At 39.3% G+C, this 27,645-nt stretch overlaps 1 protein-coding gene across 1 annotated transcript in view; it reads left to right on the top strand.

Annotated features, from left to right (window-relative positions):
- Positions 1 to 12,787: 12,787 nt before the first annotated feature.
- APPBP2 (amyloid beta precursor protein binding protein 2) overlaps positions 12,788 to 27,645 on the top strand; it is a 58,045-nt gene continuing 43,187 nt past the window's right edge. Inside the window, exon 1 of the mRNA XM_045525581.1 lies at positions 12,788 to 13,226. Within this exon, the coding sequence (XP_045381537.1) occupies positions 13,089 to 13,226 (138 nt within the window). The 5' untranslated portion in view covers positions 12,788 to 13,088. The remainder of the gene's footprint in view (positions 13,227 to 27,645) is intronic.

Genomic DNA, 27,645 nt, shown 5'->3' with positions numbered 1-27,645 from the left:
TGATATTTAGATGTCAGGGCTTATCTAAGTATATACCATTCATTCAATTCAAGAAATATTTATTGAGCACCTGCTATGTGCTGGGTAATTTCTAGGCACTGAAGCTAGAACAGAGAACAAAACTGACAAAAATCCTTTCCGTTGTGGAACTTACATTCCAGCAGGAGGAGAGGCAATAACAATGAACACAATAATTAAGAGTTTGTGTGGTGCGTTAGAAGATGATAAGTACTGGAAAAAATGAAGCAGAGAAAAGGGAGGATCGGGAATAAGTGGGTTCGAGGGCTGGTTACGATGTTATTTAGGGTGATCAGGGAAGGCCTATTGAAAAGGTATCATTGGAGTGAGGACTTGAAGGAGGTGAGAAAGTCAATATTAATAGTTAAGGTAACTGTGGAAAGAGTGCTCCAAGCAGAGGGAACAGAAGAGGAAGGTGACCACTGTGGCTGGAATGGAGTGGAGAAGAGCAGTAGGAAACCAGGTCAGAGAGGTAAGAAGGGGTAGGGGAAACTTCAGATTGTGCGGAGTCTTCTTGATCACCGTAAGGACTTTTGTTTTTACTTTGAGTGAAACGGAGAAGCGATTGCTGGGTTTTAAGCAAAGGAGAGACAGGGGGAGTGCAGCAAGACCATTTTAGGAGGCTCAGTCATCCAGATGAAAGATGATGGCATGGAAGAGGGTGGCAGCAATAGCTGTGATGAGAAGTAATCAGATGCTACATGTATTTCCAAAGTAGAACAAACAAGATTTTCTGGTGCTTGGAATGTGTGGTGTGAGAAAGAGAGGAATTGAAGATGCTTCCAAGTGAATCCTGGTGACTTTTCCATCTTCCAAAGATAAAAAGAAACTCATAATTTTCCAAGTTTCATATAGTGCAAAAGGACAACAGAGCAGTGTTTACTGTTTTAAGGGAAAAGGATCATGATTCTACACTATTATACCTGGCTCTCTCTGAAGCAGTTATTTACCTAGGCAGGAAGAGAGATTAGCTGGCTGAGATCCAACTAATTTTAGACAACCACAACAAACAAGCAGAGAGAGAAAGAATTTAAAAAGAAGAAGAAGCAGAAGAGGAGGAAGAGGAAGAGGAAGAAAAAGAAGGAGGAGGAGGAGGAGGAGGAGGAGGAGGAGGAGGAGGAGGAGGAGGAGGAGGAGGAGGAGGAGGAGAAAAAGGATCAGCACAACAGTTAACTCACATCAGTGAAATCCCTTAAGCCTCCAACACTTTCCTTGCTTTGTTGCTCCAGCAGGGTCTTAGCTTGTCAGCCAGTCCCACGCCCACTCATCACACGCAGGGAAAAGCCCGCCAGCAGAATGCTGCAGCCCTGGGGTGGGGAGCCTCGCTCATGGGAAACTGAACAGCTCAGTCAATGACTGACACAAGTTTTAAGAGAGTGCAAACCATCTATCAACAGAAAAAAATTTTTTTCCCTTAAGGTAGTACTGAAGCACAATGAAAAACGAATTCCAATTAAAAAAAGCTCAAAAAAGGGGAGGTATGATATATAAGAAACAGTGATGAGCAAAGAAACTGGCGAAGTTGTATAGAATAAATAGTTGTTGACAGCAATTTTGAAATTTAATGCAATGCTTCAGAAAAGATTCTTAGAAGAGACTTAATAAGAAAAATTAATAACAATCTTGAACTAAATCACAACAAAAGTGGAAGTGAGGTATAAAGCAGGGGAGGAAATTAAATTATAGATGCTGTTTTTTTTTTTTTCTTTTTTTGAGACAGTCTCATTGTGTTGCTCCGGGTAGAGCACAGTGGTGTCATGGTAGCTCACTGCAACCTCAAACTCCTGGGCTCAAGTGATCCTCCTGCCCCAGCCTCCCAAGCAGCTGGGACTACAGGTGCACACCACCTTGCCCAGCTAATTTTTTTCTATTTTTGGTAGAGACAAAAATAGCCTTGCTCTTGCTCAGGCTGGTCTCGAACTCCTGACTTCAAGTGATCCTCCTGCCTTGACCTCCCAGAATGTTAGGATTGCAGGCATGAGCCACCCCACCCAGCCGATAGTGTTTCTTGATGGTCATGAAACACATTGGTTCATAATTGTTAACAATTTACAGGTAACCACTAGTATAAAAGAAAAGGACAGATTAGTAACATGCCTATTCCTGAAGCAATGTGGGGAATGCCACATGTTAATTGGCTTAGGTCTGGATTCCTAAACCAATCTTGTATTAGTTATCATTGCCACATAACAAGTTGTCCCCTAAAACTTAGTGGCTTAATACAACAACAAACATTTATTATCTCTCAAGGTTTCTGTGGGGCAGGAGCAGCTTAGCGGAGCAGATCTGCCTCAGGATTGCTCATGAAGATGCAATCAATATGTCAGCTGGCATGTAGTCATCTGAAGGCTTGACCGAGACTGGAGAATCCACTTTCAAACTGACTCCCTCACATGACTGATGCCTCAGGTTTTTTTCACAGGGCCCTTTCCACAAGGCTGCTTGAGTACCTTCTCAGCATGGTGGCTGGCTTCCCCCAGAGTGAATGATTCAAGGAGAGCTACAAGTGGGAGCTATGTCTTTGGAAGTCACATAGCATCACTTCCACCATATTCTGTGTGTTAGATGTCAGTCACAGTAGAGAAAGAGAGCTTTGCTTTCCCGATACTTTCAATCAAAGTTCCAGAATTGATTCCCATTAGCCTTGCTGGGTTAATTAGCCTTTGGCCAACCCTGAGTCTTATGCTAATCTCTGGAGCTGAGGGGTGAGTTCAGTCCCATCTGAAACACAGGGACTGAAAGTAGGAGAGAGATAGTTCCCCAAAGGGAAATCAGGGTATGATTACCAGAAAAAAGAGAGTAAAGACTAGATGAGCAAAAATAAAAGAGGTCCACACATTATTAGAAATCTTTACAGAAATTGTGCATTACTTCTATAAAAAATTTAATTTAAAAATACAGAAAGTTTAAAGGTACTCTGCACGGTACCTTCCCCCCCCCCCCCCGCAGTTTCTATTTATTCCAAATTTCTGTACATGGTATGTATTACTTTTATAATCAGAAAATAACAACTACTATTTTATAAAAGGTAAAATTCACCACCATAATAATGGGAATAGGATACAATACTTCTAAACAACAGGTTTTTCTTTTTTAATCTATCTAGCTAAAGTCAGGGAATTTTCTTTCCAGGGAAAAGAAAGGAAACAAGAATATACAATGAGTGGAAAATGTAAACCATGATGGCTGAAGGGAAATCAGATTTATCAGTTATTAATATTTGAAAGGGATTAATTATTTCATTAAAAAGCAAAGATGGTCAGATTTAGCATGTATTAAAGAAGGGAGGTTGGGCATGGTGGCTCATCCCTGTAATCCCAGAGCTTTGGGAGGCCAACGTGGGAGGATCGCTGGAACCCAGGAGTTTGAGGTTACAGTGAGCTCTGATCACACCACTGCACTCCAGCCTGGGCGACAGAGCAAATCTCTGTCTCTAAAAAACAACAACAACAACAAAAAAAGAAATAAAGAAAAGAAAAGACAATGGACAATGAATGACTGTTAAAAAAAAATCCAAAATACCTGTAAGGAGGAGCTTACAATAAATGTAGAAGGAAAAAATATTGCCAACAATCATACCAAGTATAGGAAGGCAGGTATATAGGTATATTTTATTTGGAAATTTTTTATATTATTGTAAAATTATTTCATTGTGAAGCAAGAAGTGTCAGGTAAGTAGGAGAAAAGCTTTTATAGAAAGTGGGAAAGGTTGTGGGAAGGAAGGGATGGGTATATACACACTTAATGGGTACAGTGTGCACCATGTGGGGTGTGGACACACTTGAAGCTCTGACTCAGGTGGGGCAAGGGCAATAAACATAACCTAAACATTTGTACCCCCATAATATGCTGAAATAAAAAAAAGTGGGAAAGGTTAGGTGTGAAATGTTAATTGTAAAGAGACAATATGGACTCTAAATAGACTCTGGTAATTTAAGGACATATATTATTGGCCTTAGAGCAGCCACTGACAAAATAATAAAAAGAAGTACAGCTAAGAAGCTAATAGGAAATTAAATGCAATATTAAAAATATTAGATTATTATTCCATTTATATGAAATTCTACAACAGGCAAAACGAATCAGTTGTATTAGAAATCACATCAAGGGCATTTGGGGAGACTGACTGCAAAGGGGCACAAGGGAACTTCTGGGGAGATGGGAACGTACACCTTGATTGGAGTGATGGTTACATATGTGTGTAACATTTGTCAAAAGTCATCAACTTGTCCACTTAATATATATGATGTTTATTGTATATAAGTTATGCCTTTGTTGTGTCTTTGACCTGTAAGTCCATTGGGTGAATTCAGCTCGGGTAGACATTTATAGTTTTGGCTTGTCAGATATCTCTGACTCCATCTTTTGGTAACATCACCTGATTTTTTTTCTTAGGTTATTATTCTTTTTCTAGTTGACGTAGTCTTGGTGAACAGTTACTTACTGGCCAGAAGTGGACATGTGATCCAAGATAGCCCATCAGACTCTTCCTAGAATTTGAACCTTCAGTCATGTGACCCAAGGGCCAAAAGTAATTGGAGCTTTTTCATCTTGCAAGATGGTTAATGTCCTATTTAGCCCTTGGCCATGATCCATGCCCATCACTGCTGTGCTTTCCTCCTTTTGGATCACAGAGCTTCTTGAGAGACAGATTTCTCTCACCTCTCTCAAGGGCATTCTCTGGTACATTGGAATTGTTAGCCCCTGTGACAGGCTGCCTGTGGCCAGTTCTGGGAGACTATCTAAAGTTCTTCGATGCACAGAAATCTGTTGTTCTGAGCAACTCTGTAGTTGCCCAAAGCACTTCATAGATGCTGGTTACCCCCAGGTAATTCAAGAGTCATTCTACTGCTCCCATATCTTGCTGGTGGAGGGCTCTGTGATGTTGTCTAAGGTGCATCTTGCCTGAGCATAACAGACAGCCATTCCCACTTTGGGTTCTTACTGTTTTTATGGCCTCTTGCTGTCAAAGTAGACCCTATGTACTCAGTTGCTCCAAATCTTTTTATTTTTTTTCATCCCTATTCTAGGATCCATGCAGGGACAGAGGTGGTAATGGTGGTGGAGAGGGCAGAGAGTACAGGGCCCTTCCTCTGTGATCAGGTTCCTATTCTTTCTACTCTGGGCTTTCCCTCCTTTTCCTTTCTCCTCTCTGGGGAAACTGGCAGCTCTAAGGGATGGAGAAGCTCTATTCATCGAGTTGCTCCCAAATCTATTGTGTTGTCTATGCATATGAGCTCTTTCTATTTCCCTGCAGGGGATAGACATTTGAAACACGAATACAAAAGGCTCCTGTTTCTCTCTTCTGTGCCCTCTCACTTAAAACAAACGAGCATAGAACCACACTGGTTGCTGCCTCAATGTGGGGGAGGGTTGCAGAGTAACATCAGTTCATATTTTAAAACTGATATCTTACTATGTAAACAAGCTATATAAATATATCTATTTGAACATGTGAGGAAGCATCTATAAATCAAGTTGGAATTTGCACATTTTTTAAGACTCTTGATATGTTTGCTTAAACATTTTTCCAACATAACTTTAGTGTCTTCAACTCTGTTTTGTTTTTTTCTTGACACAGGGTCTCGCTCTGTTGCCCAGGCTAGAGTGCAGTGGCATTGTCATAGCTCACTGTAACCTCCAACTCCTGAGCTAAAGTGATCCGCCTGCCTCAGCCTGCCGAGTAGCTGGGACTACAGGTGTGTGCCACCATGCCCAGCTAATTTTTCTATAATTTTTTTTTGTAGAGATAGGCATCTCGCTATGTTGCCCAGGCTAGTCTTGAACTTCTGGGCTCAAACAATCCTCTCCTCAGCCTCCCAAGGTTCTCGGATTACTGGTGTGAGCCACCACACCTGCACCCTATTTTCTATCTCGTTGAAAAAGTCATAACTTTTCACTGTTACAAATAAAGAACTATGATTCACAAATTTCCATGTATTTTATACATTCTGATAATTAGAAAATATGCAAGAAAATTTTACCAGGTGTGATGTCGAGGTGAAAACGAACCCACTTATAAGTGCTCAAGTAAATCTGTTCCAATGCTATTTTCCTATGAATTTCATTGCAGCCAAAAATACTTTTGAGAATTGACCTGTTATTGGAACTGTTATAGCATTATTACATCCAAAACCAAGTCATTATCTCCTCCTTGGTACCCCTGTAATATCCTGTGGAAACCCTATCACAGATTTCTCACAATTCATTGTTATTATTGGTTAAGTGTCTGTCTTTCCAAGAATGACTCTTACTGCTATTTTTTTTTGGAAACAGAGTCTCCTTCTGTCACCCCTGGTAGAATGCAGTGGTGTCATCATATCTCACTGCAACCTCAAACTCCTGGGCTCAAGCAATCGTCCTGCCTCAGCCTCCTGAGTAGCTGGGACTACAGGTATATGCCACCATGTCCAGCTATTAATAATTTTTCTATTTTTTGTAGAGATGAGGGTCTCACTCTTGCTCAGGCTGGTCTCAAACTCCTCAGCTCAAGCCATCCTCCTGCCTCGCCCTCCCAGAGTGCTAGGATTATAGGTGTGAGCCGCCACACTCGGCCCCCCTTATGCCTTCATTCCATACACTAAACCAGCCATAGTATCTACTTCAAAAGTATCTACTTCAGATTGTCAGATCAAGTAGGCAGAATGTGTGCAGGGCAGGCTGCAGGTGGGCATCCTCAAAATAAGGACTGGCTAATGATAGGTTATACTTAGTATTGCTTTTTAGGGCCAAATGGGGATGGTGTATATGTTAATGAAGACAGTAGAAATCAAAAACATGTGGAACAGCATAGCAGGTAGTACTCTGGATTACTTGTGATCATAGAATGCCATATATAGCAAGCAGGGTGAATTTAAAGGGCCCAAGGCAAGATGAACAGTAACTATGAACATGTCCAGAAAACTCAGGTTTTCTGCAGATATGGGTGATGAGGCATGATGAGAATTAGGCTGGTTTCCCCAGCCCCGACCAGAACTTGTTGATAAAGACTTGCTTTGATCTCTGGTGGTTGCAAGTTATGTGGGTCATTACAAGCGACTCAGTCATTTTGCTTAAATAATGTGTGGTGCTATAGGCGTGCCATGAAGACCTTATTTATGAGATCCATGTGGCTGTTAGTCTATGGTTCATGGGTGTTAATACATGCATTTAGACTTGGAGGGCTTTGAAAAGGACTTCAAATTTAGGACAAAAATCATTATCTCCATTTTGACATTCTGTGGCTAAGGCAGTTCATTCAAAATGTAGCAGAGCCATAGTCTGAAAGTTAAGAAAGTTGTCCAGTATAGGCTTTGAATTGTATAATTTTTATAAATGAATTCACATATTTAGTAATGGGAATTCCTGAGGAGGAACAGATTCATGATGGAGTCTAAGGGGACAGATTGCTGGGAACTTCCGGGACTTGGAATAGAGTGTTCCAGTTATCTAATTGTGGCATAACAAACCACTCCAACCTTAGTGATATAAATGAACTACCATTTACTACGCTCTTGTGCTCAGGAATTCAGACAGAGCACAGCAGGAATGCTTGTTTCAGCTCCTAGCCCTCATCTAAGAAGACTGAGGTATAGGGTCCCCCAGTTTCCCCTGCTTTCTTTCTGTGTCCTAACTGAAAATCGCAGAATGCCTTAACCACACTGTGATCCCACCAGCTGTGCGTTTTTCCCGACAGGCTTGAACCCAGACTGGGGCCTTGAACATTCCAGGCACTGATAAAGATATCTAGGTTTGCTAGAAAGAACTAGCTCTGGCCTTCAGCCAAATTCCTTAAATCTTCGTATAAACTCTCTACTCTAACCCCTTTGCTGCAGACATACCTAGATAGAACATTCCTTTTCTCTCCCTGTTCGTCGTTAAGTATAGATACAGCACTCTCATTGTAAGTTCCCCCTTATATGCTTTGGACTGAGTGCTCTAGCATTTAGTGCTTCTTTCTTTGGAATTCCAACTAGCCCTACCCGAGGATGGTTTGGAGCACTCCCTTGTGGGAACTTCCCTGCCTCCACTTTTGGGGTGACTTCAGCTGCAGTTTCAGTGGGACAAAACAGACATGACTCAAATGTCTTAGAGTTGGAATTATCTAGAAGTTCTTCCCTCAAATATCTGGTACCTGGGCTGGGATGATTCAAAGTCTGCACTCAGGGACTGTTGACCAGAGAGCTTACATGTAGCTTTTCAAGTGGTTTGGGCTTTCTCAGAGTGCGTGCATATAAGTAGAAAAACAAACTCACTTTCTCCTACTATATTCTCACAACATGCTTCTGACAGCAGATATGTGAGTCCCCCCCCCCCCACATCAAGCTATCAATCAGTTCTGCAGGGGACACCAACTGGGTGTCCTCCAATTCAATTCTGACACCATCTACCTGGAGAAAGTGCCAGATCTCACAGGCTGAGGGCTCACTTCTACAGTACTGCCTTCCACTTCTGATGCTAATTGATGCCAATTGCAAGCCCCAGGTTGTTTTACCTGTGCTTCTGACCAACTGGCTATATAAACTGGGGTCCCTATGATTCCCTCCTTGCGTTTGATTAATTTGCTAGAGTGGCTCATAAAACTCAGTGAAACACATTTACTGGTTTATTATAAAGGGTATTTTAAAGGTTATAAACTGTAAAAGAAAATAAAATTTCAGGACCCTCTAAATTTATTATGCCAAGGACAAAGTTAAGCCCTGGAGACTGAGTCACATAGCATGTTTGCAACTTCTGCTTCTTAGATTATATTAATAAATTAATTTATTTCTCATTGTTCTTGTTTTGTAAGCAGACCTCCACCCCTTCCAATTACTGATCTTTGTTATGGATTAACTGCCTCCTTTATTGTCCTGTACCCAACTCAGACCAGATGGCACAAAAGACCCCAGAACTGTTACATCTTCAGTATGGAACGTTAAATATACCTTTTCCTAAAGAAAAAGATCACCTTGACTAATCAAATCATTGTAACAACGCATTAAGCCTCATATAGAAAGATGCTGAAGTTCTGTTAAGTTTTCCTAAATTTTGTCTGTATAAATGATCCCAAACTTCTACAGTTTGGAACACTGACTTCCATTCTTTGGAATCTGTGTTTCTTGAGTGGCCATCCTCAAACTTTGTACTTGAATAAACTCTCTTTAAAGTAGATTCTGACCCTTTTGATTATTTTAGGTTGACGAAATGAACAGCCAGATGAAGAGATACACAGGGAGAGGTATGGAAGGGTTCCAAGTCCAAGAATTTACCCCCTCATCAAGTTGGGGTGTGCCACTCTCCAGGCATGTAGATGTATTCTTGTTCACCTTCCTGGAAGCCTCCTGCACTCAGTCCTTTGGGCTTTTATGGAGGCTTCATTACATAGGCATGATTGATTAAATAATTGGCAATTGGTGATCAACTCAACCTTCAGTTCCTCTCTCCTCCTGGGAAAGTGATGGGTGGGGCTGTGAGGTCCAACTCTCTGAGCACTGGGTTGGTTTCCCTGGCAACCATCCCCCATCCAGTGGTTGTCGAGGGACTTTCCAAAAATCACCTCATTAACAAAAGCTCAGGAGTGGTTGAAAGGGGCTTGTTATAAATAACACAAGACTATCTTTCATCTTTAATCCCTGGAGCTGTTCCTGAGCTGTTTCAGGAACTAAGGACAAAAGGCCAAATATTTTCATAAAAGATGCTCTAGTTACTTAGGAAATTACAAGGGTTATAGGAGCTGTGAGTCAGGAACCATGGATGAAAACAAAGTGGACTCTGAATGACTTTTTCTGATTTAGCATCAGAAGTCATGCAGCATCACTTCTGCCGTGCTTCATTGGTTGATACAGTCACAATCCACCCAGATTTAAGGGGAAGGTATTTAGATCCCATCTCTCAGTGAAGGGAGCCTCAAAGAAATTGCAACTTAAAAGTTGTCACAATGAGTTATCAAAGCCTCTTAGGATTCTCAGGAATCTTTTTGAACCAGTTCACGTCTCAGATATCTCTGTATGGTGCAAGGCCTCCTGCCAAATTTGCAGCTAGGAGAAGTCAAGGTTTAAAAGGGGATTTCGTGGACTGTAGGGGTAATTTTGTGAGACAAAATTTCCCTGGTGCACCAAAATGTATAGCAGGCCTTTTCTGTATTCTACCCTTCTGGAGCTGGCAGTGCATGATTCTAGATCTTCTGGCTCTCTCTGCTAGTCATAGATTATTGCCATCTTCCTTCTGATATACAAATCTGATCCTTTTACTTCCAAGCTTATAATCCTTCAAGGATTCCCTATCATCTCAGAGAGAAAGTCCAAGGCCATTAGCAGCACATACAAGCCCTTTTATGATCTGGTCCTGACCACTGGGAACTGAGATTTTATGCTACAGTCCAAAATATGAAAAACAGCATAGTATAATTATTGAGTTAAAATCTTAGCTCTGGTAGCCCTTATTAATTTCCTAGGGTGCAAGGGAAAACCTTTCTTCCCTCAGCTGAGGAGAGTCCACAACAAAAATGGCCTAGTTTCCACTGGTTTCTCTAGTTAGCCAGTTCTTGAAGGCCCAAGCCTGCAGATGGATGCTAATTCTGGAGCCACTGCTCCCCTTTGACCCTTGACCCTTCATATAGATGCCAGCCCAATGGTCCTGACTCTTCTAACCCTCATGCTGAATTGTTTTTCAGAGGCCTTATCTTTTCAGGCAGTCTGTTTGCTCTTGGTCAGGGCTTCCCAATCCAGCCCAATCCAGCACACGCTTTTTTTTCTTTCTTTCTTTTTTTTTTTTTTGAGACAGAGTCTCACTCTGTTGCCCAGGCTACAGTGCCCTGGCATCAGCCTAGCTCACAGCAACCTCAAACTCTTAGGCTCAAGTGATCTTCCGGCCTCAGCCTCTCGAGTAGCTGGGACTACAGGCATGTGCCACCATGCCCGGCTAATTTTTTCTGTATATATTTTTAGTTGTCCATATAATTTCTTTCTATTAAAGTAGAGACAAGGTCTCACTCTTGCTCAGGTTGGTCTTGAACTCCTGAGCTCAAACGATCCACCTGCCTTGGCCTCCCAGAGTGCTAGGATTACAGGCGTGAGCCACCGTGTCCAGCCAATCACACACATTTTAATAACTTTCAATCTCAAAGCAGTGAAGAGATTAAGAGGCCCTTTCATCCAGAGTCATTTTTGTGTCTATATACATTTCTAAATGTCTAACTCAGTATCTGAGGTCCATATAGCAATCAATATGGGTGTCTGACACAACTGCCATCTGTTTATAGGACCTGAGTCCAGGTCCTGATTTAACCAAACTGTCCTAACGTTTGCATTCAACTTCAGGGGAATCATCGATCCCTTGAGGTAGGGTTGCTGGATAAAATAAGGAGCCCTGTTAAATCTGAATTTCAGATAAACAACAGATAGAGTTTTACTGTAAGTATGTCTCCTGCAATATTTGCATGGATAATGGGTAATTATGGATTTTTGTGGGGAAGGGATCCTGAGTTTCAAAAGGGTTTGTGTCTAAGAACTGATGCAGGATTTTTTTTTCCTCTTCATAAATTAAGGTGAAATATGAGGCAGGATTTGCTGAATGAACTGGTGCACTTATAAGTGTATGAGTGACTTGGAAGGAGTGGGTGCATGGACCACTAGAATGGGAGTTCTATTGCATAGAACATACTTGTATTTAAAAAAAAACTTTTTTTATCTAAAATTTAAAATGTAACTGGATATTTGTATTTTTTTACTTGTTAAATCTGACAAATCTAACTTGGGGCCAACCACAGCTTTCCTAGGTTCATGGATTATAGAATAAGAATTAATATAGACTGAAGAAGACTAAGTGTGTTTCTTTTTTGCCAAATTATTTAACCACTTACCACGAATACCAGAGTGCAAGGCTAACTAAAAGAACTCCTTCCAATTCCTTTAATTCTAAATATCAGGGCATTATTATTGTCTTCAGGATTTACACTGTCATAGAGTGACTATGAGATTGATGGTGTCACCAACAATGACAGCCAGTAATTTCCTTGTTAAATTCCTACAACCGAAAGATGTTTCATCAAGTTCTTGAAATCACACTTAGAAATTTAAATTACATAAATTGCAGCTGTTCAGGCTGAGGAAAGGAGCTGAAACAAGTACTCCCAAATATTCACCAATCCCTTGAGGCCAAGACTGTAACTCTGGGAGAAAACTGAAATCTTCATTTTTATTGTACCATTAAGTCCTATCACAGCCACCATTTAGCCTTTTTTTCTCTTACTACTATTTGTAATTCCATCACCAGGCTAAACTTCCTACCGAGTTATAGAGTAAGAATTTTTTCTTTCTTTCGTAAATTTTATTTGGATAAAGAAACATGATAAACGGTGCAAATGGTTATATAATGAAAAGCAAATCTCCCTTCCTCGTGTCCCCTAGGTCCTGGACCGCAGGTTTTTAACTTGGATTAGGGATTGGAATCTAAAGATTTCTAGAGTGACGTGCATTCTCCGAATGCTTAATTTTCAATGTACGGACAATTGTGCACGTTTGTGGGGAGAGGATCCAAACTTTCACCTGAGCCTAGGCTCCGCGTCTAAGCACTCGGGATGCAGGACTTGCTGAAGGAAATGATGTGCCCGAGAGACTCGGAACTGGGGATAAAAATTCTGTCATAATTTGTCCCTGCGTAAAAAGCCTACCTCCCGTCACCCAGCTCCACGGCCCCTTAGAAAGTACGTTCTCCGTGGGAGGGATGCAACGCTTCCCAAGTTTTCCGCCCGCCGCACTCCTGCCCTCCACCGCGTCGGCGTGCGCCGACGTCACGACGCCGCACACGCAGTCCCGCCCCTGCGGAGACCGGCGCTGGGACGGAACCCAGGCTCCTCGCAAACCCGGAATGTGAGGCTTTGGCCTGGCGGGAGGGTGTTCCCTGTCCCACCCTTTCCCCGGGCGGCGTCCGCGGCCGCTGTTCCCTGGCTCACCCCGGACGAGACTGGGCGGCCGTGCCCTTCTGCCGTGTGCCCGCGTGGCTGCCGCCGACCCTCTGAATCCTCCGGGGCCGCAGAGGAGTTCGCTACGGAGGGAGGCGGGGGCCTTCGGGAGGAGGAGGCGGAGGAGGCGGAGGAGGAGGGAAGGAAGATGGCGGCCGTGGAACTAGAGTGGATCCCAGAGACTCTCTATAACACCGCCATCTCCGCTGTCGTGGACAACTACATCCGCTCCCGCCGAGACATCCGCTCCTTGCCCGAGAACATCCAGTTCGATGTTTACTACAAGGTATGGACCGCGGGCCTGCTGGCTGCTCCGCTCCCGCAGCCCCTGCGGCCGCACCCCCTTCCACGTCTGCGAGCCCCCACGGTTAACCCCTCACCCCTCCGCAGCATTATCGCTTCCCGAGACGTCGGGTGCGGTGTCCGTGTTGCCGATATAGAAACACTCTACTTCCACAGCTTCTGTCTCTTAAGCTTTGGGCCTTGATAGTTCTTGATGAGTCTTGCCCCATTTGGTGTCCCTTCTACACAGTGGCCCCCTTGGGTAGGCCTTTTGCGTGGACTTCCTCTATTGCGCCCCGTCCCACCCTGTCTTTCCCTTCTAGCCTGTATCTTCAGGATATTTTGCACTCTGTCCTCCTCATTAATTGTCAGCATCAGCTGGACTTTTTTCCTCTGCTCCTCCTCCCCCCTCCTACTTTCTCATCTCGCCGCCTTCCTTGCCCAAGTGTTTTTTTCTGCTTCGTTTTCCTTCGTTTCTTTTTTCTCTTCCCAAACTGGAGGGAGTTAAGGATTATTGGAAATAGTCTGTGTGCCTTATTTGCATATTCTTTAAAGCTTTTATTTATTTATTTTTGCTTATAGTTGAGGTTGAATTGGGGGTTTTATTAATATGGGAATGTTGATCAACTGTTTGAAAAGGGGAGAAATGTTTCCTGAAAGAAAAAATACTTTCAGAATTTAAATTATGTCCATGTATTTGAAAGTTGCAATCTTGCAGCATTCCTAAATCACTCCCCCTCAAAAATCGGAACAAAAAGTCTCCCAAGTCACTCTCCAAGGAGTTTCAAGGGTAAGTGTCTTTAGACGTGGACTATTTTTGCAGTGTTTTGAAAGGGAGGAGAACTTTATGGACTTGGAGCCTCCCTTTTCCTCTTCCCCCACATTTGAATGTGAACACTGGATTTATTATTCAGTCCTTCTTGCCTTGAATAGACGTGGATAACTCCTAGTCTGCAGTAGCCACTGGTGCCAAATGTGACCAGAAGTAGAGTAGGATTTATTTTTTTAGATTTTAAATACTTCCTTTTAATTTGTAAGTTGGTGGAACAGTGTAAGCTGATATTTAACAGATGTGTATGTTCTTATGTATGTATGGTGTTTTATGGCAGTTGTTTTGTTGGGGAGATTGCCTGCTTTCTCCACCCCTAGAATATTTTTCAGAATTAGCAGCTGACAGGCTGCATTCTACTAAATCCAGCAGCTTAGCACCAATCTAACAATTAAAATGTTTTTCCCCCTAAATATTTGGAGAAGATTCATTTAGGTCTTGGATGTTATTATTACTTTTGGACTTAGAGAAAAACCTCCCTTCATTCCTAAACACTTTGATCCATTGATTTACTTTTGTGTATATTTAAGGAAATTTTGTACATTTAGGATGCATTGTTCCCAAGGAAGGACAAGTGAGATTTGTCTTTCTCAGCCTGGGAAACTGCTGCTTTGTATATGCTATCTCTATCCATTTTATTAAATCATGTGTAATCTTGTACATTTAGAGGAAATCACTGGGAATTTATCAAAGTATGTTTACTAGTTGAATTCCTTCAGAATACTTGGATATGTTCTAGTAACTTTCACTTCCAATTCAAACTTTTCATTTGAATATTATTAGTGAGTATGAACAGATGGCACTTTTGCCACATTTTCTGTTTCACAAAATTCACAAAGTTTTAATATTGGGTTTTTTTGTATACTTTTACTCCTTAGCAATTGTATGCTTACTGGGAGTATGGCACTGTGCTAAGGTGAAGGAAGATATTTAATATGTGCTTGAAACTGTGTAAAGTGCTTTTGCATATGTTATCTTGTTTAATCCTCACAATTAAACTTTGAAGTAGAGTATAACTCTGTTTTATAGGTGAGAAAGTTAAGTAATTTAATGAAGATCTCAAACCTAGTATTTAGTTCCTGAGTTCCTTTTTTGCTTAGAAAGATTTGTATCTTAAGATAGATTATTTTAATGAAAGATATTATAGAAGTAATTTTTTATTAGTTCCTATCTATTAGTAGATAGAATGAAAATCATTCCCAGGACTCTAGTCTTTAATGGCAACATAAGAAGGAATTTTTCTTCCTTTTAAGCACTGTATCAGTGCGTAAATGTAAGAAACTTTAAAGCAATTTAAATACACACATAAATATAAGATACTCATTTCCTGCCTAACTTGTGAGAATTTAGGAGGTTACTGTTTACAATTTCCAATTTTCTCCACTTTAGAGCCAAGGAGAAACTCATAATCACATCCCTCCTGCAGTCCCAATTTCCATCAAAAGACATAGTTGTAGACAAAATTGTACTATTTGTGGATTCATGAGTTTCCCCATTCTTGTTTTTTTGGGTTTTGTGTTTTTTTTTTTTTTTTTGAGACAGTCTCACTCTGTTTCCCAGGCTAGAGTACCATGGTGTCAGCCTAGCTCTCAGCAACCTCAGACTCCTGGGCTCAAGTGATCCTCCTGCCTCAGCCTCCTGAGTAGCTGGGACCACCGGCATACATCACCATGTTTGGCTAATTTTTCTATTTTTAGTGGAGACGGGGGTCTTGCTCTTGCTCAGGTTGGTCTTGAACTCCTGAGCTCAAGCGATCCTCCCGCTTTGGCTTCCCACAGTGCTAGGATTACAGGCATGAGCCATCTGCCGGCCTTCCCCATTCTTCTTGATTGATGTAGTCCAGTGTCATTGTATTGATTTTTGTCAGTAGCTTCAGATGAAGGCACAATCGTAAAGCATTAGAGAAGGGGTTAAGGACTGAATGGGAGGTGAAGAAGTAAGAATGTTGACTGCTCCCTAATTAAGGGAAGGGTGGGAGGGGTTGATAAGCAGGAAGGGTAAGATATGAAGTGATTTTTTTTTCTTACGAATGGAAGGCATTAGAATATATTTGTTGGCTTATTGGCAGAAACCAAAAGAGAGTGAGATTGAATATAACAGGTAAGGCGGGAAACAAGTTATGGAGCAGAGCCCCTGAGCAGGAACATTAATTAATGAGTCTTTGCCCTTTCTGCTCTTTCCATCTTCACCATGCCTAAATTAAGGTATTAGTCTTAAATTGAAGTTGGGGAAAGAATACTACTTCGAAGAAAAGAGTTAAAAGTATAAGGTATCAATATAGGTAAGTTTGCAAGGAACGATTGTCATGAATTAGGAGGAGAGATTATGTGCTGAGGGCAGGGGGTAAGAGTGGTAGCTTTTATGTAGAAAGGCTAAACAGAAGTTGGAAATGGCTACTGAAGTATGTGAGAAGGGAAGCTGACTAAAAATATGTAGAAGAATTGACAGTTCAGTAAAAATCAGTACCCTACAAAATACAGTCATATATCACATGGTATAACCTATTGTTCCTAGGCTACAAACCTGTACAGCCTGTTACTGTACTGAATACTGTAGGCAGTTGTAAAACAATGGTAGGTATTTGTGTATCTAAGCATAGCAAAGGTACAGTAAAAATACAATCTAAAAGATTAAAAATGGTACACCTGTATAGCTCACTTATCATGAATGGTGCTTGTGAGACTGGAAGTTGCTCTTGGGTGAGTCACTGGTGAGTGAATGTGAAGGCTTAGGACATCACTGTACACTACTGTAGACTTTATAAATGCTGTACACTTAGGCTACACTAAATTTATTTTTTGAAAATAAAACTATGACATCACTAGGTGGTAGAAATTTTTTGCCTCTATTATAATCTATCTTATGGGACTACTTTTTTATATGTGGTCTGTTGTTGACTGACATGTTATGTGGCACATGACTGTAATGGCTTCGATTCTGAATGGTTTTTCTCCAGGGGAACTCACCCATTTTGGTATAGACGTTTACTAGGAGGAATTAATTACCTGACAATAAATAAACCAAGGAAATTCCAAAGCTCAATACTCAGGAGAGATGTGCATTTTAAGGTAGTCAAGGATTTTAGAAAGTTTTAGTATATTTAAAACAGTGTAGCACTGGGGCAAGAACAAGAGTGAGGAATTGATTTATAGAACATAAGTAAATGGTCTAGAAAGAAACTAAAGCATATATAAGAACTTACTATATGATAAAGTTAAGAGAAATTGTTTTACTTCAGATCAATAGGGAAATATTTAAAAACACCTTTGGCAACTGGTTATTTGAGGGAAAAGACCTCTGCTTCACACTCTATACCAAAATGAATTCCAGATGAATTTAAGATGTAAATTTGGCTGTTGAAATCATAAAAGTATCAGAATAAATTACTGAGTCAGTATCTTGCAGTGGGAAATGACTAAAATTTCTTCTTTAAAGAAATTATTATAAGGCAACTTACAAGTTATAGTAATGTCTAACATGAAGATAAGTAATATAGGCTGGCCCAATGGTAGTGGGTTATCAGAACTTATTAACATTAGTGTCACTAAAGTTGGTATACAACCCCCCACTGCGAAATTTGACTGACTTTAAAAAAAAAAAGGTAATATAAAAGGCTAGATCCTCTGTCTTTACCTCTTGTCATCTTGCCAACACTAATGCCATCTTGGCATGAAGAAGGCTTTTCTAAGTATGAAACCAAAACCCAGAGAGGATAAAAAGAAATTGATACTTTCAAGTGCATTAAAAAGTAGAGAAAAAAATTGTAAGCACACTTTTAAGAAGACTGTAAAATGACAACATTTGACAGATAAAGGGCAAGTTTCCTGATATAGAAAGATCTAATACTATTCAGTATGAAAAAGGCAGCCAACTCATGTCCAGAGGAGCTGAACAGTTTAGCTTATAGAAGAGGAAATATGAATGGCCAGTGAACATCAAAGGATGCTCAACTGAAATGCAAATTCAAATGCAATATCTAGCCAAGGCAGTCATGAAGGAGGGAAATCTGGACAACTTAGACTACCAAATACCTAGCTGTAACAATTAAGATAATATGGTATTGGCACATAGGTAGACAAATAGACCAATGGAGCAAAACAGTCCAGAAGCAGACTGACACATATACTGTCACCTGCTTTATGATAAAAGAGACACAGCAGTACCATGGGGAAAGGAAAATCAAGTAAATGGTGTTAGTCAATTAGGTATCTATGTGAGGGGAAAAAATATCTTGACCTTAACTCATACCATACACAAAAATCATTTCCAGAAAGTTTGCTGATCTAAATGTAAAACATGAAAGATTTTTGGAAAAAAAATTTATATCATCAAAGATTGCTAAATTAGGATGCAAAATCAGCTAAATATAAAGGAAGTTTGATAAATTTTCTATATTTCTAATTATAATGGGCCATATTGAGATCATGAACATCTATTCATCAAAAGATATAATTAAGAGAGTAAAAAGAAAGTCAAGCACAGTGGCTCATACCTGTAATCCCAGAATTCTGGGAGGCTGAGACAGGAGGAGGCCAGGAGTTTGAGACCAGCCTGGACAACATAGCAAGACTCTGTCTCTACCAAAAAAAAAAAAAAAATTAGCTGGGCATTGTGGCTCACGTCTGTAGTCCCAGCTACTTGGGAGGCTGAGGCAGGAGGATCGCTTGAGCCCAGGAGTTCAAGCCTGCAGTGAGCTATGATCATACCACTACACTCCAGCCTGGGTGACAGAGGGAGACCCTGTCTCTTAAAACAAAAACAAACAAACAAACAAAAACGTAGTAAAAAGCCAAGCGACAGAGTGGGAGAAGGTATTTGCAGTACGTATATCTAAGAAAGGAGTCATCCTGCATCTAAAGAACTGCAAATTAATAGCAAAGAAAAATAACCAAGTTTAAAAATTTTTAATGGGAAAGAACTTGAATAAGCATCCAAAAAGAGAATATTCAATAGGCCTATCAAATATGTAGAAAGCAGTTCAACGTCGTTTTGTCTTGAGGGAAATGCTGTTCTGTACACCCATCAGAATGACTACATGAAATAGGAAAAATGTTAGCAGGGATTTGGAGCAATCAAAACTCTCACTGTTAGTGGGAGTGTAAATTGATGTACCACTTTAGAAAAGTAGTATTATCTACTAAAACTGAACATATACATACCCTATAACCCAGTAATTCCACTTCAAGATATGTGTACTAATTGTAGGATAGTCATACAATCATATTATACAATGAAAATGAATGAATGACAACTGCTTGAAACAATATAGATGAATCTCACAAATGATATTGAATGAAAGAAACCAGTCCCAGGAATATATTCCAGAGGCTGCTAAACTTTCTGTCTTCATATCACTTGATTCATGGCAAAAAGAGGCCAAAAGAGGCTGGGCCCGGTGGCTCATGCTTGTAATGCCAGGGATTTGGGAGGTCAAATGGGATGATCACTTGAGGCATGGAGTTAACATAGGGACACCCTGTCTCAAAAAAAAAAAAAGTAAAATTAATTGGGCATGGTGGCGTGTACCTGTAGTCCTAGCTACTGGGAAGAGGGAAGGCAGAGGATTGCCTGAGTGCAGGAGTTTGAGGTTGCAGTGAGCTGTGATTGTGCCATTTTTCACTCCAGCCTGGGTGACAGAGTGATATACCCTATCTCTAAAAAAAAAAAAAAAAAAAAAAATACTTGACAGTTGTGTTTATATTAAGTAGTTAGGTCAAAACACCTTAATAATATTTATATTCTAACATCTATTAAAAACTTTCAAAAACTGTTAAAAGTGCACAAAAGTTGAAAGAAAAAAAATATTTCATTCTTAAACAACCACAATTACTTACTAATGGGGAGTTTGTTAGGCACTGTGCAGCATCTCAATCCTTGCAATCAGATTGAACACCCCCACCCTCATTTCCTGCTCCATATTGATTCTTGAACATTACTTTTTCTCACAGCAACTGCTGAAAACACAGCTTCATAAAGATAAGACATCATTGAAAGCAATATAGTATAGCAGTCTAGTAGTTGGCATAGTATAATACAGATGTTGAAGATTATTTCTTTCAAATTTAAAATATGTTGCAATGTCCCAGGGCAGCTTGGTGCACAGTTTGGAAACCATGAGCATGTAATATATGACTCCATTATATAAAGTTCAAAAATGGCAAAATTAAGGTGTAGGAGAGGTTACCCCTGTATGATAGGGACAATGTAGGTATATCAGGGAGGCTTCTGAGATTCTGGTAATACTCTGTTTTTATCATCTGGATGCCATGTGTCTGTTCACCTTGTGCAAATTTATCAAGCTTTATACTTACAATATGAATTGTGCACTCTTCTATGTGTATTTTATGCTTCAGTAAGGTTTTTTACAATCAGCCTTCACCAATCAGATTGTCAAGGTTTAAAAATTCAAATCACTTATACCCTTTAACCTACAATACCATTTAAACATTTTTTCTTCCAGAAATACTTGTTGAGTGTACAGAAAATTCTAATCAAGGATGTTCAATACAGCATTGTTAATGGTGGCAAAAATCAAAAACAACTGTATGCTAATCAAGCACAGAGCATGTAAAGAGAATAAAAAGCTCGTTACAAAGTGATATGAATAGCATAACCTTGTGTGATTTTTTTTTTTAAGTGGGAGAATATATGTGGATATTTCTGTGTATGCATTGAAAAAGGAATCTGGAGGAACACAAAATTTTAATGGTGTTTACTCAAGGGCTAGGATTGCAGTCACTTTTTACTGTATATATATGTCCTCTATATTTTTTTAATACTTGGATTTTTATGACCATGTGTTACTTTGATAAACAGAAAAACACACATATATATATAAAAGAAGAAGTAACACAGAATTTTTAAGAACAAGATATCTGGGACACAAAGTTGCATAATACTAAGAAGAGACTAGCCTAAATACTGATATTCTAAAAAAAGAATTGTTGAAATGAATGAGAACTAAGTCCAAGTGGTTGTTTAAAAAGAAAAATAGATAACTCAGCTAATTAGCTAATTTGCTAGCTTAGCCAAATCAAGACGCATAGGAGAAAGCTCAAATTCTCAAAATTAGAAATGAGAAAGGGAAAACAACCATAGATTAAATGGAAAGGAGAAAAATCTCTTTTTATGTCATAGAATAGCTTTTTTGGCTGTAGAATAGCTCATATAATGCTATGCTAATCAGTCTGGAAAACTTACTAAAATTATGTTTCTAGGAAAGTACAAATGACCAAAGAGAGAACTTAATAACTAAAAACCATGAATAAAATTGGGACATTATACTTCTTTCTCTCTGTCTATACCTTTGTAGATGTTGGTTGATAATATCTCTTAAGTCTCTCTTGTTCTGTCTGTTACCTTTCCTTCTCTGTTTTCTTACCTTTCCTTCTCTATTTTCATTTCTTTGCAGTTTATTTGTTAAAGAGACAGATTCCTTTGTCCTATAGGCTCTCCAGAGTTCTCTGCAGTCTAGATTTTGCTAATCAATATATAAAGCATTATCATCAACCCACAAGGCATTTGTTTCTTTGGAGACTTCTCTGATTTCAGACCAGTTTTTAATGCCATGTTCTGAGTTTGGGGACTGTAAGTCATCTAGGTAGTATGATTTAGGACTCCATGCCCACATGTGTCCTGGGCTGGAGGTTTCAGTTTTTCATGGGAGACTTTTTTGCTAAGGTTGTAGGAGATGTTAGACTTTTTTACTCCTGGCTGTAAGTGTGGTAGGTAATCTCCAGGTGTCTTTGTTTATGGGATATGCTGCATGGACTCCTTTCTGGTCTTTGCTACTCTAACTTGAAACCATTCAGAGGTATAAATTACTCTGTTTTTCTTTCTTCCCAGCAGTTTTTGAGTTTGTATTTTCTTAATTTTGGACAATGTGGAATTTCAACTCTTGGCTTCAGACTTGGCTATTTATCCAAATGTTATTTTGTGATTTCATATCCAGCATTTCTCTGTGTTTGAAAAGGGCTGGAAGGTTTACATCTGTGTGAGTGCTGTCTGCCATATTCTTAGAAGTTTTGCTCACATTCCTCTGCAAAACTCAACTGAAGTTCTTCCTTGGAATGGGTGTTTTGTGTTCCTAAAGCACTCTGCCTGCCTTCATCGTATAATCTGTGAACATTAATTATTTTTCTATTCTGATAGGTTCTAATTTTTTGACACAGCGTCTTGCTCTGTCTCCCTGGGTAGAGTGCAGTTGGTGTCTTCATATCTCAGAGCAACCTCAAACTCCTGAGCTCTGGAATCCTCTTGCCTCAGCCTCCCAAGTAACTGGGACTAGAAGCGCTCACCACGACACCTGGCCAATTTTTTCTATTTTTGGTAGAGATGGGGGTCTCACTCTTTTTTTTTTTTTTTTGAGACAGAGTCTCGCTCTGTTGCCCGGGCTAGAGTGAGTGCCGTGGTGTCAGCCTAGCTCACAGCAACCTCAAACTCCTGGGCTCAAGCGATCCTACTGCCTCAGCCTCCCGAGTAGCTGGGACTACAGACATGCGCCACCATGCCCAGCTAATTTTTTTCTCTGTATATATTTTAGTTGGCCAGATAATTTCTTTCTATTTTTTTTTTAGTAGAGACGGGGTCTCGCTCTTGCTCAGGCTGGTCTCAAACTCCTGACCTTGAGCAATCCACCCGCCTCGGCCCCCCCAGAGTGCTAAGATTACAGGCATGAGCCACCGCGCCCGGCCGGGGGTCTCACTCTTGCTCAGGCTTGTCTCGAACTCCTAAGTTCAAGTGATCCTCCCTCCCTGGCTTCCCAGAGTGCTAGGATTATAGGCATGAGCCTCCAAGCCCGGCCAAGGCTCTAAATTTTTTGAAGTCAGAGAAAAATTCTTGTTGACTTTGTATTCCTGTGGCGACTGTGGTCCACAAAAGCAAGCACAGTGCCTTATACAAATGTTCATGATATTTATTAAATTAATAAAAATGAATAATAAATAGCATGTTCCTAGTTGTAATACTCTTGCCTTTGATATGAAAATCACAAAGACATACAGTAAGCTAAGAGTTTCATGTAATGAATATGCCAGAGTACTTGGTAAAAAGATCAGATATTAAGAAACACCTGTTTTTTTGTCTGGAAATTTAAGCAGCTATCTTCAGAATTTGTTCTTCATTTTTCCATTTTTGTCATTTCCTCAAAAGTAAAAATTTAAGGTATCTATTCCACTAGGTGCTGGTACTTTATTGTTCCTCAAAATTCTAACTTACTAAGTTTGCACTCAAATTTGTTCTTATAGTTTATTTCATGAGCTTGTTCTATACAGAGTATTATAGAGACAGGACATAAGACTGCCTGCTAAATCTTTCTCCTTAAGGTGGTTACAGTCCGACTGGGGAGATGGTGGTAACTATGTGTGAAATTGCGGTTTTTCCCTAAGTGTGAAATTCACCAACCAGATGAATCTGGACAGTTTCAGTAAATAAAGATGTAATAATACTAAGTCATTGATTCTGTAATTATAAACTTCTGAGGTTCTGAGTTCCATCCGAAGTAGGTAACTACCAATTTGGATTTTTCTTTTAGAAAATATTGAAGTATACCTAGTGCTAGGCACTGTGCTAGGTATTGGGGATATTGGAGAGACTATGGTCACCTCATACAATGTAGAGTGTAATGGAATGACATATTTAACAAATGATTTTTTAAATGAATGCATGCATGCCTTGATGCTACTATGGAGAAGGAAAAATACAGTGTGTGGTGAGAAGTCTAACAGGAAACAGAACTTTTTTTTTTTTTTTTTTTTTTTTTTGAGACAGGGTCTTCCTCTGTTGTCCAGGCTAGAGTACAGTGGCATGATCATAGTACACTACAACCTGAAAGTCCTGGGTTCAAGCGATCCTCTTGCCTCAGCCTCCCAAGTAGCTGGGACTACAGGTGTTGTGCGTAGCCTGGCTAATTTTTTATTTTTTGTAGAGATGAGGTTTCATTATTGCCCAGACTGGTCTCCAACTCCTGGCCTCCAGTGATTCTCCCTCCTCAACCTCCCAAGGTTCTAGGGTTACAGGCGTGAGCCACTGTGCCCAGCCAAGAAACAGAATTTAGACTGGGGAGTCAGGGGAACGTCTTGGTGAAGAAGTGACCTAGCCATTGAGACGATTTGGATGAGTTACAAATAAACCAGGCAAAGAATCAAGTTGCAGTGCTTCGTGTGGAGGCAGCAGCATATGAGTGCAAACATCACGAGCTAAGAAAGCTAAGGTGGCAGGAATGTAAGAGACAGGGAGAAAGAATACTAAAAGGTGAGGTCAGAAAGATAGGCAGGGGTCAGATAATTTTTAGGAACTCATAGGTCACATTAAAGATTTTGGATTATCTTTTAAGTGCATTGGGGATGCCATCGAATGGTTTTAAACAAAGGGATGGTATGATATTATTTACTTTTTAAAAAGATCATTCCGGCTACTGTGTAGACAGTTGATTAGAGGAAGGCAAGAGTGGTGATGGAAAGATGAGTTCTACCAAACCTTTGCAGTAATCTAGGTGAACGATTTGAGATGTAAATCCAATACCATATATATAAACATTTTATTGGCTATCATTTTAGACTTTTACATGTATGCATATATAATGTAGATACACAATTTGAAAACAAAAGTGGAATTATATAACTTGAGCTTTTCGGGATCTTGTTCACTTGTATCATGGTCTTTTTTCCTTGATGACAACCCTTTTTCTTTTCTGAAGTTTTTGCTATTTAATGACTCACTAAGATAGAATTTCAAACATGAGTGAGATACACAAGTTTCATTGTGTCTGTGTGTACACACGTGTGACTTTTCATAGTTATTCTTAGTTTTGGACTCAAGTTCTTTATATCTTTTTCTAAACCTTTCTAAGTTTTTGTTGTTGGAAATAAAATTACGTTCTCTTATAGCCTGTGGTAATTTTGAATTGACTTGGAAAGCAGCCATGCCAGTTTAGAATCCCTGGGGTTAAGGAAGGCTTTCATACCCATCTTTATCCCCCACAGAGTTCTCTGGCTTTTGGGCTGTCTTGCACTGCAAGATACTTTCTTACACTATTTTTATTTTATTCTCTGAAACCCTTGTTTCTAAAAACACCACCAGGCCATTTATCTTTTTATTAGACTCCTTTGTGTATTAAAGATACTAACTCTTATGCATGTATGCTACTAGTATTTTATTTAGCTTTATTGTACAGCATTTTTAATTTTTGTGTATAGTATTTTATATTCATGGACATTTTAGGTTTTAATGTAGTCACCTCTTCCTTTATGAGTTTTAGCTGTGATAAGATGCTTAGAAAGGTAGTTTTACCCAGTAGCTTTTAGTACTGCAATGATTTAATTTTTTAACATGTACAGCTTTGATAAGTCTGGAATTTAATATTTTTGTTATATTTTATCAGGTAGACATCTTTGTTTCCCCATTTTTATGTACTCTTTATTAATTAATTTTTTGTTTCCTCGGTGATTTTAAAATGTTCTTTTGTCATCTGTTAATTTTTACATACACTAAGGTCTGTGTTTGAACTTTGCATTTCATCTATCTTCATACCTATATAATGTTTTAATTATATTTTTATTGTCTTTTTATATCTGGTGGGAAGTAATTTGCCTACTTCTAGAAATAAGCTTGTTTTTCTTTATTGTCTTTAAGGTACCAACTGCTAAAAGTAGTTGATAGAGCCCTTTACTAGCCTCATTATTCTGTGGATTTACAGAATGTAAACACTGTAATAATGAACTAAAATAATTAGAGTTTTAAAAACCTGATATGAGAATAATTACCATAACCTAAAACATCAGGTTTCTCTCCTAAGCTCTGTTTCATAAGATGTATGAATCTATGAAGGGATTAATCTTTAAATCTTCTATTATTTCTATTAAAAGGTTTAAAATTGTCTATTTTATGCTTTTTTGTATTTCCTGTTATATTATCTTCAAGAGACAGTACAGTGAAGTTGTTAAGAACATGGATATAGGGATAGACTGCCTGGGGTCAGATTCCTGCTTTGTCGCTTCCTAATTGTATGAGTTTGCACAGATTATTTAACTCTATACACCTCAGTTTCCTCATCTGTAAAGGATAGAATGAATTATTTATGAAAAGTACTAGAACAGTACCTGGCGCATATAAGATTTCTGTAAGGATTAGATGCTATTTTTATTCCAGATTGGTATCCCAAAACACGTTTACTTCAAAAAATGTGTTAATTTGCCTTTTTTGGATTTGGATAAACTTGGTAAGGATGAATTGAAACAATTAAATCATTACCCTCTCCCACCAATTTAAATGTGAGCCCATTTTTAACTAGAAAAACTAAACAGCTGAATATAGAAAAATGCTGGTATTTGTTGATAAGGCATATTTTTAAACTATCAAGCAGCAACTTTTCTAAATTCAATTTTCAAATCCATTTAGTAGAATACACCAATTTTTAGTCATTAAAGGGATACTATGAGTTGTAGAACACATAAAATTTGTTTTTATTTGACTAGCGAGTATAGGAAAGTAGTTGTATAACTTGTTTTCGATTCTTATAAAAGAAATTCTGAGCGGGGCGTGGTGTGGCTTCTCTTGTAGTTCCAGCTCCTCAGGAGGCTGAGGCAGGAGGATCCCTTGAGCCCAGGAGTTAAGACCAGCCTGGGCGACAGAGCGAGACAGCATCTCTTAAAAAAAAAAAAGAAAAAGAAATTCTTAGCCTTAAGTTTGGTAATGATGAGTCTGTCATTTTAGTAAGAAGCTAGTTTTTTTGTTTGTTTGTTTTTGAGCCACCACCCCCGGCTCTAAGATTTTTATCCTAGTGTTTTTGGAGTGTGTGTATTTATTTTCGTAACTGTGTTTGTTCTTCTGTCTCAAATCAGAAATTTATTACATGAAGCCTGCAAATAGGAATTTGGGTAATAAATTCTCTGCTTTGTTTTCCTTGAGTTATTCTGTATTGGTTAATAGTCAATTAAATATGAGAGTAAACAATAATAGTGAAATTTACTGTATACATTCCCAGAACTACTTATTTTTCTGTAGCAGAAAATAGTCATCTCCAAAAATAGCAAATCTTTCCTTATGAAGGTTTTAATGTTAACATCCGCCTATTATGATGATAGCATTTACGCCTCTCCCCTTCCTCATCATGTGGTAGTCTCTGTCTCCTCTCCCCTCCAGTAGTTATGGATTTCTTGCAGCAGTCTTTATGGCTGTGCATTAATATATGTACCTAATTTGACCTGGCCTCCATTGTGACTAATGATTTATGACCAAGAATGTGCTGAGTTTTTAGTATGTTTTCCCTGCACAAAGTAAACTGCCCCTTTTGGAGAATGAACTCTAGATCTTGTTCTTTTTCTGAAACCTATATTTTCTTCAACTGAGCTAAGTGTGAAGTGCCTGTGATATAAAGTGAACTAATATAACAAAATTCCTGCCTTCTAAGGTACTGTATTATTTATATAGCATATGTAAATTCAAAAGCATTTGGCAAAATTGAGGCTGAGGGAGAAGGGCAATAGTATTTGTCTCTTTTTAACCATGTGCACATATTATTTTAGATAAGCATTTTAACACATTTCTTAAAATGGTATCTTAAATAGCAGTTCTAAAAAGTCGGAGTGTGTAAATG

This window comes from Lemur catta, chromosome 15 (genome assembly GCF_020740605.2).
Source record: "Lemur catta isolate mLemCat1 chromosome 15, mLemCat1.pri, whole genome shotgun sequence".
Lineage (NCBI taxonomy): Eukaryota > Metazoa > Chordata > Mammalia > Primates > Lemuridae > Lemur > Lemur catta.
The sequence above is the reverse complement of the archived record's forward strand: the minus strand, read 5'-3'. Positions and strand labels throughout refer to the sequence as shown.